General features: G+C 42.1%; 1 protein-coding gene across 1 annotated transcript in view; it reads right to left on the bottom strand.

The window, feature by feature from the left end:
* Window positions 1-15,129, bottom strand: part of ST18 (ST18 C2H2C-type zinc finger transcription factor) — a 280,418-nt gene that overhangs the window by 6,959 nt on the left and 258,330 nt on the right. The window contains exons 16-19 of the mRNA XM_063450436.1: window positions 9,336-9,398; window positions 9,169-9,249; window positions 7,496-7,717; window positions 7,049-7,137 (exon numbers count right to left, since the gene is read on the bottom strand). Of these exons, the coding sequence (XP_063306506.1) occupies window positions 7,049-7,137; window positions 7,496-7,717; window positions 9,169-9,249; window positions 9,336-9,398 (455 nt within the window). The remainder of the gene's footprint in view (window positions 1-7,048; window positions 7,138-7,495; window positions 7,718-9,168; window positions 9,250-9,335; window positions 9,399-15,129) is intronic.

Genomic DNA, 15,129 nt, shown 5'->3' with positions numbered 1-15,129 from the left:
AATTTAATGTGTCTTTTTTAAGATCTTAAAATATTTACTTAAAATATTTTATTCATCAAGTCTTCAAAAACCTTTGTATCAAATTACCCTTTCCCCCTTAATAGTGTAATCTAAAAATTAATGTTCCTTCTATTTAAATTCAAATACCAAGTGACACCAGATATACTGGGATGTAGAATACATTCTTAGAACTGGTGCTTTACTGGAGAGAGCCAAAGTCACCAGTCACTGGAAGACTTTTGTTAATAAAACTCACTCCAAAAATGTTGTGCTCAAAATTACCATGGATCAAATATAAGAATTATGCTATAATCTGTGTTTAAAGGACCACTATAGTGCTAGGAAAACAAACTAATTTTCCTGGCACTATAATGCCCTGAGGGTGCCCCCACCCTCAGGATCGGACTCCTGCCGGGCTGAAGGGGGAGGAAGGGGGTTAAACACTCACCTTTCTCCAGCACCAGGCTCCCTCGGCGCTAGGGACTCTCCTCCTCCTTCCGACGTCATCGGCTGAATGCGCAATGAGACAGCCACTAGAGGCTGGATTAACACATATGTAAACAAAGCAGTTTCTCTGACACTGCTATGTTTACAACTGCAGGGTTAACCCTAGATGGACCTGGCACCCAGACCACTTCATTGAGCTGAAGTGGTCTGGATGCCTATAGTGGTCCTTTAACCCCTTAAGGACACATGACATGTGTGACATGTCATGATTCCCTTTTATTCCAGAAGTTTGGTCCTTAAGGGGTTAAAGATACAGTCAGGTCCATAAATATTGGGACATCTACACAATTCTAAACTGTTTGGCTCTTTACACCAACACAATGGGTTTGAAATGAAACAAACAAGGTGTGCTTTAACTGCAGACTTTCAGATTTAATTTGAGGATATTTACATCCAAATCAGGTGAACAGTGTAGGAATTACAACAGTTTGCATATGTGCCTCCCACTTTTTAAGGGACCAAAAGTAATGGGACAGATTAACAGTCATATATCAATCTTTCACTTTTTAATACATGGTTGCAAATCCTTTGCAGTCAATTACAGCCTGAAGTCTGGAACGCATAGACATCACCAGACGCTGGGTTTCATCCCTGGTGATGCTCTGCCAGACCTCTACTGCAACTGTCTTCAGTTCCTGCTTGTTCTTGGGGCATTTTCCATTCAGTTTTGTCTTCATCAAGTGAAATGCATGCTCAATCGTATTCAGGTCAGCTGATTGACTTGGCCATTGCATAACATTCCACTTCTTTCCCTTAAAAAACTATTTGGTTTCTTTTGCAGTATGCTTTGGGTCATTGTCCATCTGCACTGTGAAGCGCCGTCCAATCAGTTCTGAAGCATTTGGCTGAATATGAGCAGATAATATTGCCCGAAACACTTCAGAATTCATCCTGCTGCTTTTGTCAGCAGTCACATCATCAATAAATACAAGAAGAGAACCAGTTCCATTGGCAGCCATACATGCCCACTCCATGACACTACCACCACCATGCTTCACTGATGAGGTGGTATGCTTTGGATCATGAGCAGTTTCTTTCCTTCTCCATACTCTTCTCTTCCCATCACTCTGGTACAAGTTGATCTTGGTCTCATTTGTCCATAGGATGTTGTTCCAGAACTGTGAAGGCTTTTTTAGATGTTGTTTGGCAAACTCTAATCTGGCCTTCCTGTTTTTGAGGCTCACCAATGGTTTACATCTTGTGGTGAACCCTCTGTATTCACTTTGGTGAAGTCTTCTCTTGATTGTTGACTTTGACACACATACACCTACCTCCTGGAGAGTGTTCTTGATCTGGCCAACTGTTGTGAAGGGTGTTTTCTTCATCAGGGAAAGAATTCTTCGGTCATCCACCACAGTTGTTTTCCGTGGTCTTCCGGGTCTTTTGGTGTTGCTGAGCTCACCGGTGTGTTCTTTCTTTTTAAGGATGTTCCAAAGAGTTGATTTGGCCACACCTAATGTTTTTGCTATCTCTCTGATGGGTTTGTTTTGTTTTTTTCAGCCTAATGATGGCTTGCTTCACTGATAGTGACAGCTCTTTGGATCTCATATTGAGAGTTGACAGCAACAGATTCCAAATGCAAATAGCACATCTGAAATGAACTGTGGACCTTTTATCTGCTCCTTGTAAATGGGATAATGGGGGAATAACACACACCTGGCCATGGAACAGCGGAGCAGCCAATTGTCCCATTACTTTTGGTCCCTTGAAAAGTGGGAGGCACATATACAAACTGTTGTAATTCCTACACCGTTCACCTGATTCGGATGTAAATACCCTCAAATTAAAGCTGAAAGTCTGCAGTTAAAGCACATATTGTTCATTTTATTTCAAATCCATTGTGGTGGTGTATAGAGCCAAAAATATTAGAATTGTGTCAATGTCCCATATGCAGTGGCGAACTAAGGGGGGGGGCGGGGGGGGCGGTCCGCCCCGGGTGCCACTCAGTAGGGGGGTGCCACACTCTGCACCTCCTCCTGGTCGTCCTCTCCCTCGCGGCTCCAGCGCTCAGTGAGTGAGTCAGAACACAGGGAGGGGATTCCCAGCCTGTGTTCTGAGTCATCACTGAGCACCAGGGAGGTTGTTATGGAGTGTGCCAGCAGGGGGCGCAGAGCCTGTATTCGGACAGGTTTCTCCCCTGCGGCCACTCTGCCTGCACCTCCTGCACTGCCTGACCCTGGGCTGGGATGAAGAGAGACAGCCCCTGAATCACGGTAAAATAATATTTTTTTTGTAAATTCACCCTCACCCCCTCCCTCAGCCACCCTGTCACCCCCATCAGTCAGCCTGTCACCCCCTCCCTCAGACACCCTCTCACCCCCTCCCTCAGACACCCTCTCACCCCCTCCCTCAGCCACCCTGTCACCCCCTCCCTCAGCCACCCTGTCACCCCCTCCCTCAGTCACCCTGTCACCCCCTCCCTCAGCCACCCTCTCACCCCCTCCCTCAGCCACCCTCTCACCCCCTCCCTCAGCCACCTTCTCACCCCCTCCCTCAGCCACCTTCTCACCCCCTCCCTCAGTCACCCTTTCACCCCCTCCCTCAGTCACCCTGTCAACCCCATCATTCAGCCTCTCACCCTCTCCCTCAGTCACCCTGTCACCCCCCAGCAGTCACCTTCTCACCCCCTCCCTCAGTCACCCTGTCACCCCCTCCCTCAGTCACCCTCTCACCCCCTCCCTCAGTCACCTTGTCACCCCTCCCTCAGTCACCCTGTCACCCCCTCCCTCAGTCACCCTGTCACCCCCTCCCTCAGTCACCCTGTCACCCCCTCCCTCAGTCACCCTCTCACCCCCTCCCTCAGTCACCCTCTCACCCCCTCCCTCAGTCACCCTGTCACCCCCTCCCTCAGTCACCCTGTCACCCCCTCCCTCAGTCACCCTCTCACCCCCTCCCTCAGTCACCCTCTCACCCCCTCCCTCAGTCACCCTGTCACCCACCCTTAGCCACCCTCTCACCCCCACCCTCAGTTACCCTGTCACCCTTCCCTCAGTCACCCCCTCCCTCAGTCACCCCCTCCCTCAGTCACCCTCTCACCCCCTCCCTCAGTCACCCTGTCACCCCCCCTGACACCCCCCTCAGCCACCCTCTCACCCCCACCCTCAGTCACCCTGTCACCCCCCACTCATTCACCCTCTCACCCTTCCTCAGTCACTCTGTCACCAGTCAGCCCCTCCCTCAGTCACTCTGTCAACCCCCTCAGTCACCCTGTCACCCGCCCCTCAGTCACACTGTCACCAGTCACCCCCCTCAGTCACCCTGTCACCTCCCCTCAGTCACTGTCACCAGTCACCCCCCTCAGTCACCCTGTCACCCCCCTCAGTCACTCTGCCACCAGTCACACCCTCCCTCAGTCACCCCTCTGTCACCAGTCACCCCCTCCCTTAGTCACTCTGTCACCAGTCAGCCCCTCCCTCAGTCACTCTGTCAACCCCCTCAGTCACCTTGTCACCCCCCCCTCAGTCACCCTGTCACCAGTCACCCCCCTCAGTCACCCTGTCACCCCCCTCAGTCACTCTGTCATCAGTCACCCTGTCACCAGTCACACCCTCCCTCAGTCACCCTGTCACCCCATCACTCTGTCATCCCCCAGTCACCCCCCCTCTGTCACCAGTCACCCCCTCCCTCAGTCACTCTGTCACCAGTCACCCCCTCCCTCAGTCACCCTCTCACCCTGTCGCCCCCTCCCTCAGTCACTCTGTCACCCCCTCCCTCAGTCACCAGTCACCCCCTCCCTCAGTCACCAGTCACCCCCTCCCTCAGTCACCCTGTCACCGCCTCCCTCAGTCACCCTGTCACCGCCTCCCTCAGTCACCCTGTCACCGCCTCCCTCAGTCACCCTGTCACCGCCTCCCTCAGTCACTCTGTCACTAACCACCCCCTCACTCTGCGACCTGTCATCCCCTCACTCTGCCACCTGTCATCCCCTCACTCACTCTGCCACCTGTCACTCCCTCCTTCCCTCACTCTGCCACCTGTCACTCCCTCTTTTCCTCACTCTGTTATCTGTCACTCCCTCCCACGCTCTGTCAGCCCCTCCCTCCTACGCTCTGCCACCTGTCCCCGCCTCACTCTGCCATCCCTATCCCACCCCACACTATGTATCTTACCCATACTACATCCCTATCACCCCACACTATGTGTCTTACCCATACTACATCCCTATCACCCCACACTATGTGTCTTACCCATACTACATCTCTATCCCCCCCACACTATGTGCCCTACACCAGGTCTGTCTCCTAAATTACTATCAATAAAGATTTGTATCAGGACAAGTAGATTGTCACAGCAGACAAGTAGATTGGACAAACACCCCTGCCCTGCCATATACACCCCCGCCTTGTCATAATACCCTCCCTGCCATATACACCCCTGCCTTGTCATAATACTCTCCCTGCTATAAACCCACTACCTGGTCATAATTCCCACCCTGGCATATACCCCTTTAACATGTCATATAATACCCACATTGTCATAATATCCTCCCTGCTATATACCTCCACCGTATCATAATACACACCCTGCCATACACCCTGGCCCTGCCTTGACATAATATCCTCTCTTCCATATAACACCCAATCCCATTGTTCCCACCCGTGACATAAAACACCATATACTCACCACCTCACCTGCAATCTCCTCCTTAAATCCACTGTGTGCAATGGCACACAGTGTCATAGTATCCACCACACTGTCCCACCCTGCCATATACCTTTCTCCTGCTAGTAATACTCACCCACTTACATATACATCCACGTTGTCACATTCCCCCCCAGACAGGTAGGACAGATATATACTGGGAGACAGTGAGATTAAACATTTTTATGGACCATATAGGAGTTTATGTACGCCCTGCAGTAAGCCGGCAGCCGGGGTATGACGTCATCCTGGCATCGGCATCACTACTGGTCGTGCAAGTGAGCTGTGAAGGAAGAGCACAGAGATCCCAGATCAGCAGCAACCGCTAGTCACTCCCAGAGTAAGGTAGGGAGGTTGGTTGGACCTCTTAATAACTAAATGCGTGTGTATATCTGTGGTTGTGTATATGTTTAGTAGATAGCTCCTAATTTGGTGTCCTTAAATATGTCAATCCCACATAAGGATAACAAATAAGTGAGTTATCTACTAAACAACCTAAAGATTAAAATTAAGAAAAAGGCTTTTTAAATGTTGATCTTTTAGCTGTCTAGTAGAGAATTCCCTAAATTGGTGCCCTTATGTGAGATTCCATATGTAAAGATACCAAATTAGGGTGCTGTTTAGCAGATAGCTCCCTTATTTGGTTTCCTTAAATATGGCAATCCCACAAAAGGATAAGAAATAGGGGAGTTATCCGCTAAACAAAGATCAAAGTTAAGAGGTGTCAGCCATCCCAGAAATCTAGGTGGCTAATGTGAATTCTATGCAAATGTGTTGTCTGAAGCCAGCATGCACAACATGCTGTCGTCAGACAGCCAATGGCAGCACATTACCCCATTACCTAGTGAAAATTATTAATGCTCCCAGCCCCCACTGTTTATGTGCCTCCCCTATATATTGTTCCTAGAGTCACCACTGCTTCAGGGGCCCAGTTGTGCACTGTGGTGCTTTAATGGTGCGACCAGGCTTCTGTAATAATAAAATGGCAGTCCTGGGGGAAGTGAAATTCAGTCACTTCCTCCCAGCTAACACTGAGACACTCAGGATGGAGGGCGGCACTGATTGGGAGAGAACTAGAGCCCAACTCCCAACAGCCTCAGCCAGCAGGTACTAAACAGGAGGATGGCATTGTGTATCTGTATGTGTGTCTGTGTAGTTGCATGTGTGTCTCTGTATCTGTTTGTGACTGTGTGTCGTATCTGCATGTGTGTCAGTGTGTGTGTATATATCTGCATACATCTCATCATCTTGCCAACACTACACACAAACACATCCCTGCATTCCAGTGTAAACACTACATACACACCTCTGTATTAAAACATCACCATTATATATAACCACACCACTGCATCTCGCCAACACTACACACAAAAGCATGCCTGCATTAAAATGCCAACACTACATACAAACACACCCCTACATTCACTCACACTTACTCCATACAAAAGCATGCTTACATTGAAACATGCAAGCACTGCTCAATGCTACATACATTAAAAAAATTGTGGGTGTATTTTACATTTTAAAGTGCAGGGGGGAGGAGGGGGGGTGCCAAAACTAGGACCCGCCCCGGGTACCATTTGCTCTAGGTACGCCCCTGCCCATATGTATGGACTTGACTGTATATAGAAATTGTCAAAACATTGCTAATGGATTCCTTTTACATGTTACACAAGATATTAGAATGCTTAATTTAATATAATTTACTCATTTATTTAAAGAAACACTTCCCATACTATATCCCTTATAGCTTAGGACAACAAATTAAAGTTGGCAACATTTAAATATTAGTTATCTTTTTTTGTTGTTGAAATTTTTCACAATGTGCCTGAGAAATATGTCACTCATAAATTATACTTTACGAATACTGTGCCATAGATAACACATAGAAATATTTTACCTCCGTTTGTCTTCAGCTTTACAGTCATGATTTCTTCTGATATTTTTCCTTTTTTTATGGCTTGTGCATTTAATGGACAACCAGACAAACTAAAAAACAAACAAATGTTTTCTTTTATTTTTTCAGTTTTTTTAAGATATGTTCTCCTTCCAAATAGCATATACATTAATATTTTTCACAATCAAAATGCAGAAATATCTCCCGAGTCCCAACTAAATCTCGCCTAACCCAAAATTGAATGTGAACATTAGGAGGAGAAAAGTGACAGTTTTATCACATTAGGCCAAACATTTCACCCATCCTTATTTATCAAATTTCATCAAATTTATTGTTGGGAATAATCTATTGTGAGTATGTTAAAAAGCGGATTGTATCTGCTTCTTTTAAGTAACATAGCATCAAGTGAGTGAATAACAGTTTAATAAACATTTTAATGCAGTAAAGTACCTTCGGTGGGTGACAAAAACATTATTAACATGACCAAGTCCATTGCAGCCTGGTAGTGGGCAGTGTGGCAGCTCTTGCTTGTTCTGTTTCCAGGATAAAGATGAACCATTCAGGACACTCTCCTTTTGTCTCTTGGCAGCCAATGGACAACCAGAAGCACTTCGATGAGATGTGTATTTACCTGATATATGGCCTTGGCCATCACAGCCTAAAACGGGACACCTGTTTAAAAAATTCATGTGTTATGTTGTTATATGAGAAAATGTAACTTTTTTTAATTCTAAAAACATAGCATACACATATACTGTATATAAAAAAATAAATCACTGGAATTTATGTAATATTTCACGAGAGTTGTGGAGCCAGTATTGGAAGAGAATATTATATATTTTTTGTAGTAACGGCACTCACAAATGGCCACTCCACTGGGTTTTGCACTCTTTACTTTTAAGCATTTCATAATGATAAAATCTTATCAAATCAAATGCTCATAAAGACTGTTTGGGAATTACAATTCCAACACAGTCAAAAGATATTGTATGACAAACTATGGAGTAAATTCCAAACTTGACAAAAGGCAAAACTACTGCTGTCATGCTCCTGTAGTGTCAAAGGATCCTCCATACAAAGTGTTTTACTCTCTTGCAAAGGGATCTATCTATCTATCTATCTATCTAGCTGTCTATCTAGCCCACCTGAAGCAGATCATTAATTAGCTGGGTATATAAGCACTGCCTCACTCTGTGAACTTGTTTCATGTTTTTGGTTCCTGTTTCTGCATATCCAGATTGTGTGTTCTCCAATTTGTTCCCGGCTCCTGACCTTGGCTCTTCTCATCATTTTCTCTGACCTCTGGCTTCCCCTGACTTTGGCTTTCCATGACTACTCTTCTGCTTGTCCTTGCCTGTACTTCAACTTGGAGTTATATCCCTGCACAGCCCCCATGCACAGACTCACAGGCCAGGTGGATTCTTACCTGGTCACCTTGGTCTGTGTTTATTTGCAAGGGTGAGCGTATATCTCTGCATACCAGACTCCACATCAGGTAAGACTCCTGACATTATGGCTGTAAGAGCATTAAGGGACATGTAGTCCACAACATCTGGAGTGCCAAAGGTTGCCTACCCACACTCGAGCATATGCAAGATCGAAGATGGTGGCAACCTCCACTATAGAAAGTCTTAAGGCACTATAAGTCCATAATACTATAGAAGCATTACAATCAATCACATAACTTCAGATCATGGCAGCAAAAAACTCTACATAGATGGAATAAAGTGGAATATTTGGGCCTTAATTTGTCCACTTTTGATTCCAAACATTCGAATGAGGAATAGATTTTATCCGGTAGAAGTCTAATATTGGCCATTAGCAGACATAAGTATTAATACAGATAATACATATCTAAAACTTATATATTGTACAAGGTTAGCAACCTCAAACTTGCAGTTATTAGTTAGTTTTCATTGCCTAGTTGTAGTTAAAATGTATGTGGATTAAAATGGATGGTCAATCCTTAATCATCTGTAAATTTGTGCCTCTTTATTTGTATGGATGTATGTGTCCACTTTTTAGAATTTATGATACTGTCCAACTGTGCTCCTGCGCTCCTGCTATATTTGGGCTCTGGAACTGACTATGATCTTGTATTCTCTATTGAGAACTGGACTTACTTAAGTTCTGGGTCTTCTTTTTCTTCCTTGCTAGGAAAAGCCTTGACACCACTTTTTCTAGCTCGTGGACATCCAGACAAGCTATTGATATCAAAATGAACCGTTAGGGTTTTCAGATATACAGTAAATTGCATTTACATTACAATACCTGAAAATCGAAATATTACCTTCTGTGTGAAGCATAATTTCCAGTCACGTGACCTGAACCATCACAACCTGGGGTTGGGCACCTAAAATACACATATAAAAAATTATTTTGAAATTCTAAAGCTATAGGCCTGTGTCTCTATGTTGGGAGAAGATTGAAGACAGATTTATGGTGATGTTTTAACCCCTTAAGGACGACGGGCGTACTATGCCGTCCTGGGGACCAGGTCCTAAACGCCGATGGGCGGCATAGAATGTACATGCCGTCCTTCCCACTTTTCCTGATCGCTGGCGATCGAGATGGGGGGACTTGCCAGGCAGTACCCCTGCGGCTGATCTGGCCCTCCCGGGCCATGTGATCGCGATGACATTGCGATCACATGGACAGAATAGCTGTCCACAGCAGTGCCTGCAGGTGGACTGCCTGAAATGACAGGCAGTCCCTCCAGTGCCTGAAATAAAGTTTGAAAAAGTATATATATATGTGTATGTGTATGTATTATATATGTGATCTAAGTATAAGTTTTAATATATATATATATATATATATATATATATATATATATATATATATAACAGACCAGACTCTGGCACTCAACCCAAAAAAAAAAGAATATGATAAAAAATATATATTACCAGGGTGCCTCCAGGCCAGTAAATATAAAGGTAAGAAACAGGAGCACTCGCTTGGATTTTGCAAATGTGTATTAATAGTTAAATCACAAATCAAACAGTTTGTACTTCATGTGCACTATCACTATCTTGATAAAGACCCTGATAAAGACCCTGAAGGGTCGAAACGTTGATGTTTGATTTGTGATTTAACTATTAATACACATTTGCAAAATCCAAGCGAGTGCTCCTGTTTCTTACCTTTATATATATATATATATATATATATATATATATATATACACTATGTGTCAGGATTGCTGATTGATCCAGCACGTAGGACTAAAAGGTAACGTCTTACTGGGCCTTAGAATGGCTGGACTTAACGTACCAAAGAATAGTCAGGATACTTGTCGAGGTCGGGGGGAATAGAATGGGACACAACAATAAGGGAAAGCCAGAAGTCAGGGATACCAGAATATAGGGAAGTCAAACAAAGCCAAAGTCAAAATCCAGAAAAAAATGCTCAGGAACACACTCTCAGACAACCACTAGGGAAACCACGACAGGGCAATGAGGAAAAGTAAATTTGAGTTTAAATAAGTGCTTTACAGTTCTGATTGGCCGAAAACGGCCTTTGACCCCAAAACGTGCGAGCGTCTCCCGCCGACATCGTCATTAACGTGGGCAGACGTGTGGGGTATAATTTGGCATGGATCTACAAATATTTACAAATACTGGCACTCTTCCCCCCAAAAAAATCTCAGAAGAATTCAGACCAAGGTGCTTCTCAGTGCAAAATATAAAATCCAAAGAAATGAGCGGTCTTTATCAAGATCTTGATAAAGACCGCTTGACGGTCGAAACGTTGATTTGTTTGCCTAGTATTTGAATATACAGTTTTCTAAATCCAGTGAGTGCTCTCATTTCTTTGGATTTTATATATATATATATATATATATATATATATATATATATATATATATATATATAATATTAAAATACACTAACAATGATATTAATTTTATATACATATATATTATAATTTTATAAATAAATATATATATATATATAAAAAATAAAATAAATAAATAAAAAATAATAAACAAATAAATAAAAATTATATATACATACGTAATTTCGTTCTAACTGTATTTTGATATATATATATATATACACATATATATATGTATATATATGTATATATATATATATATATATATATATATATATATATATATATATATATATAAAAACGAGAAAATATTCTTGCACTCCAACAAAACAATACGATGGTACCTGGTGCTCTGGTAGCAAAAATTATAAATATCCCAAAAATACCGGCACTCCAGGAATTCTCAGTAATACAAGTTTTCTTTAATTCAGTTCAGGACGTCATGACGTCCTGAACTGAATTAAAGAAAACTTGTATTACTGAGAATTCCTGGAGTGCCGGTATTTTTTGGATATTTATATATATATATATATATATATATATATATATATATATGCGATACCAGTAGAGAGCACTCAGGAGTCTTTCAAGGTAAATTTAATCTGTTGCTTTATTGAAAAAAGTGGTGGTAATTCTCATTCCTGGGCTACCATTTGGTCTCAAATGCAACATAACCAGTCGGGCAAATTTCAATGTGTATAAAATGTAACATGCTATATTTGACCCTGTAACTTTCCAAAACACCATAAAGCTTATACATGGGGTGTACTGTTTTACTTGTGAGACATCGCTAAATACAAATATGTATACTTTATTGCAGTAACAGTATTATGGCATTCACAATTAAAATGCCATGCAGAACTAAATATATAGCAACATTTGTTAATTTTTCAAATGTTTTTATATTTTATTCATATTAAATTATGTTTCATATATAACTATTTGACATGAAATTAAAGCCCTGTTTCTCCTGAACAAAATGACATATAATAAGTGTGATTTCATTTAATATGAAAGAGGTGAATTCTGGTTGAACAGATATATATAGCGCAAATTCAAGGTTTTGTTTACATTTTGTTTTGATCACAATTTGTACAACTGCCTCAGTCTTTAAGGGGTTAATGTTTAGATAATTTGCATTATATTTATTTCATTGGTATTTACTAAATTGTGGATTTCAGGTAAGTATGGTTTATAAAACAATCTTAAATGAAATCTGGAATATGAAAGGCATGTTTCTCTTGCATGTAGGGATATGTGATGATGCATTGTAATGCAATCAGATGAGATTTTTCACTTTTTAAAAACTCACATACACCTCACTGTTTGGCAAAAAAAGCATCACTGTAGACTATATATGTTTCAGCATATATATGCTACTTCAAATGTTTGAAGTTAAACCTCAAAATGAAAAGAGTTTATCATGGCAAAATAAGATTTGGATAGTTTAGACTTTAACTTCACCATATGAAGTTGATATGGTGTCTGGATGTCCTGGTCATTGTCTTACCTTAATGGGTTGAACCATTTTCAAATTGTTTAACCTCCAAAGTACTGGCCACAGTGCCCAACCTCCTGCCTCCTCTGCCTACATTCTTGGATGCAATGTGAAAGCCTTTCCAAGGGCACCGGTGATGGGCTGAGTGTATTACTGGCCTTCCATTGAGAAAATGCTTTAGAAATATACCTTTTTAAAAAGAGATTCTCTCTAATAGGAGAAATTAATAAGGGGCCAAAATTAATTTTTGAGGACAGAACAGGGGGTAACCCTAATAGTGTGAATGAGAAAAGCAAGAGAGAAATCTGTCCTATAGCGCATATAGAGATATATGAGAAGTAGAAATTAAACCAGTTAAAATATTAGACTTTATTGAATAGATAAATAAATAAATAAATCATTATATAAAAAGAACGAAAACTTAAACCATATAAACAGGAAGGGGGGAGTGAGGTGAGACACACCTAAGTGAAAGTGTAAATCCCTAAATGGGTAAAATAATGAAGCGATGCTGCCTAGGGAGTACCTTAGTGGCAACACAGTCCACCTACCGAGGTACAGGATCGCACTAGATGCTGATATAGCAGGGTACAACTCTGGTTGAGAGCAATATACAATAGATTGCTACTACAACGAAACAGAGAGACCAATACTAATCAGCAACAGTAAGGCGATGCTAAATAAACACGTATAACGGTGGCAGCAAACACTACAGTGCATCCAAATGCCACAAAATATTACAAAAGGCTCTTCTAGGTCAAACAAGCGGATATGTAATAGTGGACAGTGGAGAGACTGAAATGTCAAAGGAGAGTGGGTAATGTCACTAAAGCAATGCTGCCTAAATAGTACCATAGTGACACCGCAGTTCAACTAATTGCACTACGTGCCGATATGACAGAGTACAACTCTGTCTGAAGGCAATACCCGGTAAATTGCTACTTCAAAAAAACAGAGAGATACTTATTAACCAGCAACATTGTCGGGCGATGCTGAATGGACACGTGTATCAGTGGCAGCAAACGCTACAGTGAGTCCCAATGCCGCAAAATATTACAATAACTCTTCGAGGTAGATAGAGCGGGCATGTAATCGTGGGCAGTGGAGGGACTGAAATGTCAAAGGGAAATCGATAATGTAGCTAGAAAAGCATACAACTGAAAACAGGTTTCCCCAAGGTGCATTAGCTTTCGTGCTAATACCAGCAATAGCATGTCTTGCTTCCCATCCCCACTACTGTAATGGTTCAATGAACCTATATCCTGAATCCCGATATGGTATGCACCTAATCAGAGATGCCCGTGTATACACATATACCACCCGAGACCAGATACTAGTAGAAAAGGAATGGTGCCTTCATGGGCACCAGGTATAGTAGAGTGGTTAGAGAAGAGGGTGAAAGAAGGGGGGGGGGGGTTAACTATACCAACTATATAGTCGTAGTCAGCATGTCTTTAAACCTTATAATGGTAATGCGGGGGATAACCCTGTCATTAATCAATTCCCATTTGCAATGGATGAAATACCCTGGTCGGCAGTGACAATCCCGTACTAGTCAGGGATACCCGTTCTCCTCAGGAAACTTATCTAGCGACTATGGTAAGTAACATCTCCCAGTTGCTGTATGATAACGCAAATCATGGTGATAGTCGACAAGGAGACAGACAAAGTGACGCCTGAGGAACAGGAATGGTAATAATAAATTAGGTAAGTATCTGACCCGAAGCAGGGATCAGATTGGTGTAGAAAGAATGTCTACAGCCGAGAATGGGTAAATGTCTCGCCCAGGTGTCTAACCCGACGCGCGTTTCGCCTGTATACCAGGCTCATCAGGGGGAAAAGACTTCCCACATCGGTAAAGTTTAAATAGCCTGCTCACAATCCTCATTGGTCCCAGAGGGGTGAGGGGGAGGGGCCAAAAGTACGGTGGCCAAGAGTGCTCAAAAAGGTTGTTTCAAACCTTGTTAATACATGAGTAATGTTTCTTATGCCTATAAAATAAAGGCATGAACGAAAATATACCAATCTGTTCTATTGAGATGGAGATTAGGAATTCTTGTCGTAGAGACAGTTTAGTGGTATTGAATTAAAGGGTCCATTCATGGAAATCAGATGGAATCAGTAATAGGGAATTTTAGATGACAATGTCACTAATACAAGGCATGAGTAATTCACAGAAATTACTAGAGAGTGCTGGATCACACCGCTTGGTAATTATGCTGTCATGACAAGGGTTATACACAGTGTAATAATATCCCATCTGAAATCATTTTGATAGCCAGATTAGTAAACAGACTGTAATAGAGTTGAAAGATTGAGGAGATGCCAGAGTCTTAATGGATAAATGGTGTGTAGTTAAATTCCTCATTTAAACCCAGAGGGGATAAAGTTTTAAATGAGAAAATCCATTGGGATTCTTTGCGTAACAAAGCCTTATTGAAATCACCCTTTCTGGGATTTGGGAGTAATTTTTCAATGGCTTGAAATTTCAAATTATCAGGATCGCCCCCATGAAAGTTTTGGATGTGTCTTGCCACAGGAGTTGGTGAGACCACATTCTTAATTCTACGTCTAAAAAGTTGAAACGTTTTACCAATGTACTGGATACCACAACTGCAGGTGATTAATTAAAACTTAATCCCGTTTATATGGTTTAACTTTTCGTTCTTTTTATATATTGATTTATCGATTTATTTATTTATTTATCTATTCAATAAAGTCTAATATTTTAACTGGTTTAATTTCTACT

This window comes from Pelobates fuscus, chromosome 4, assembly GCF_036172605.1.
Source record: "Pelobates fuscus isolate aPelFus1 chromosome 4, aPelFus1.pri, whole genome shotgun sequence".
NCBI lineage: Eukaryota > Metazoa > Chordata > Amphibia > Anura > Pelobatidae > Pelobates > Pelobates fuscus.
Note: the sequence above shows the minus strand (reverse complement) of the source record. Positions and strands in the feature narration are given on the sequence as shown.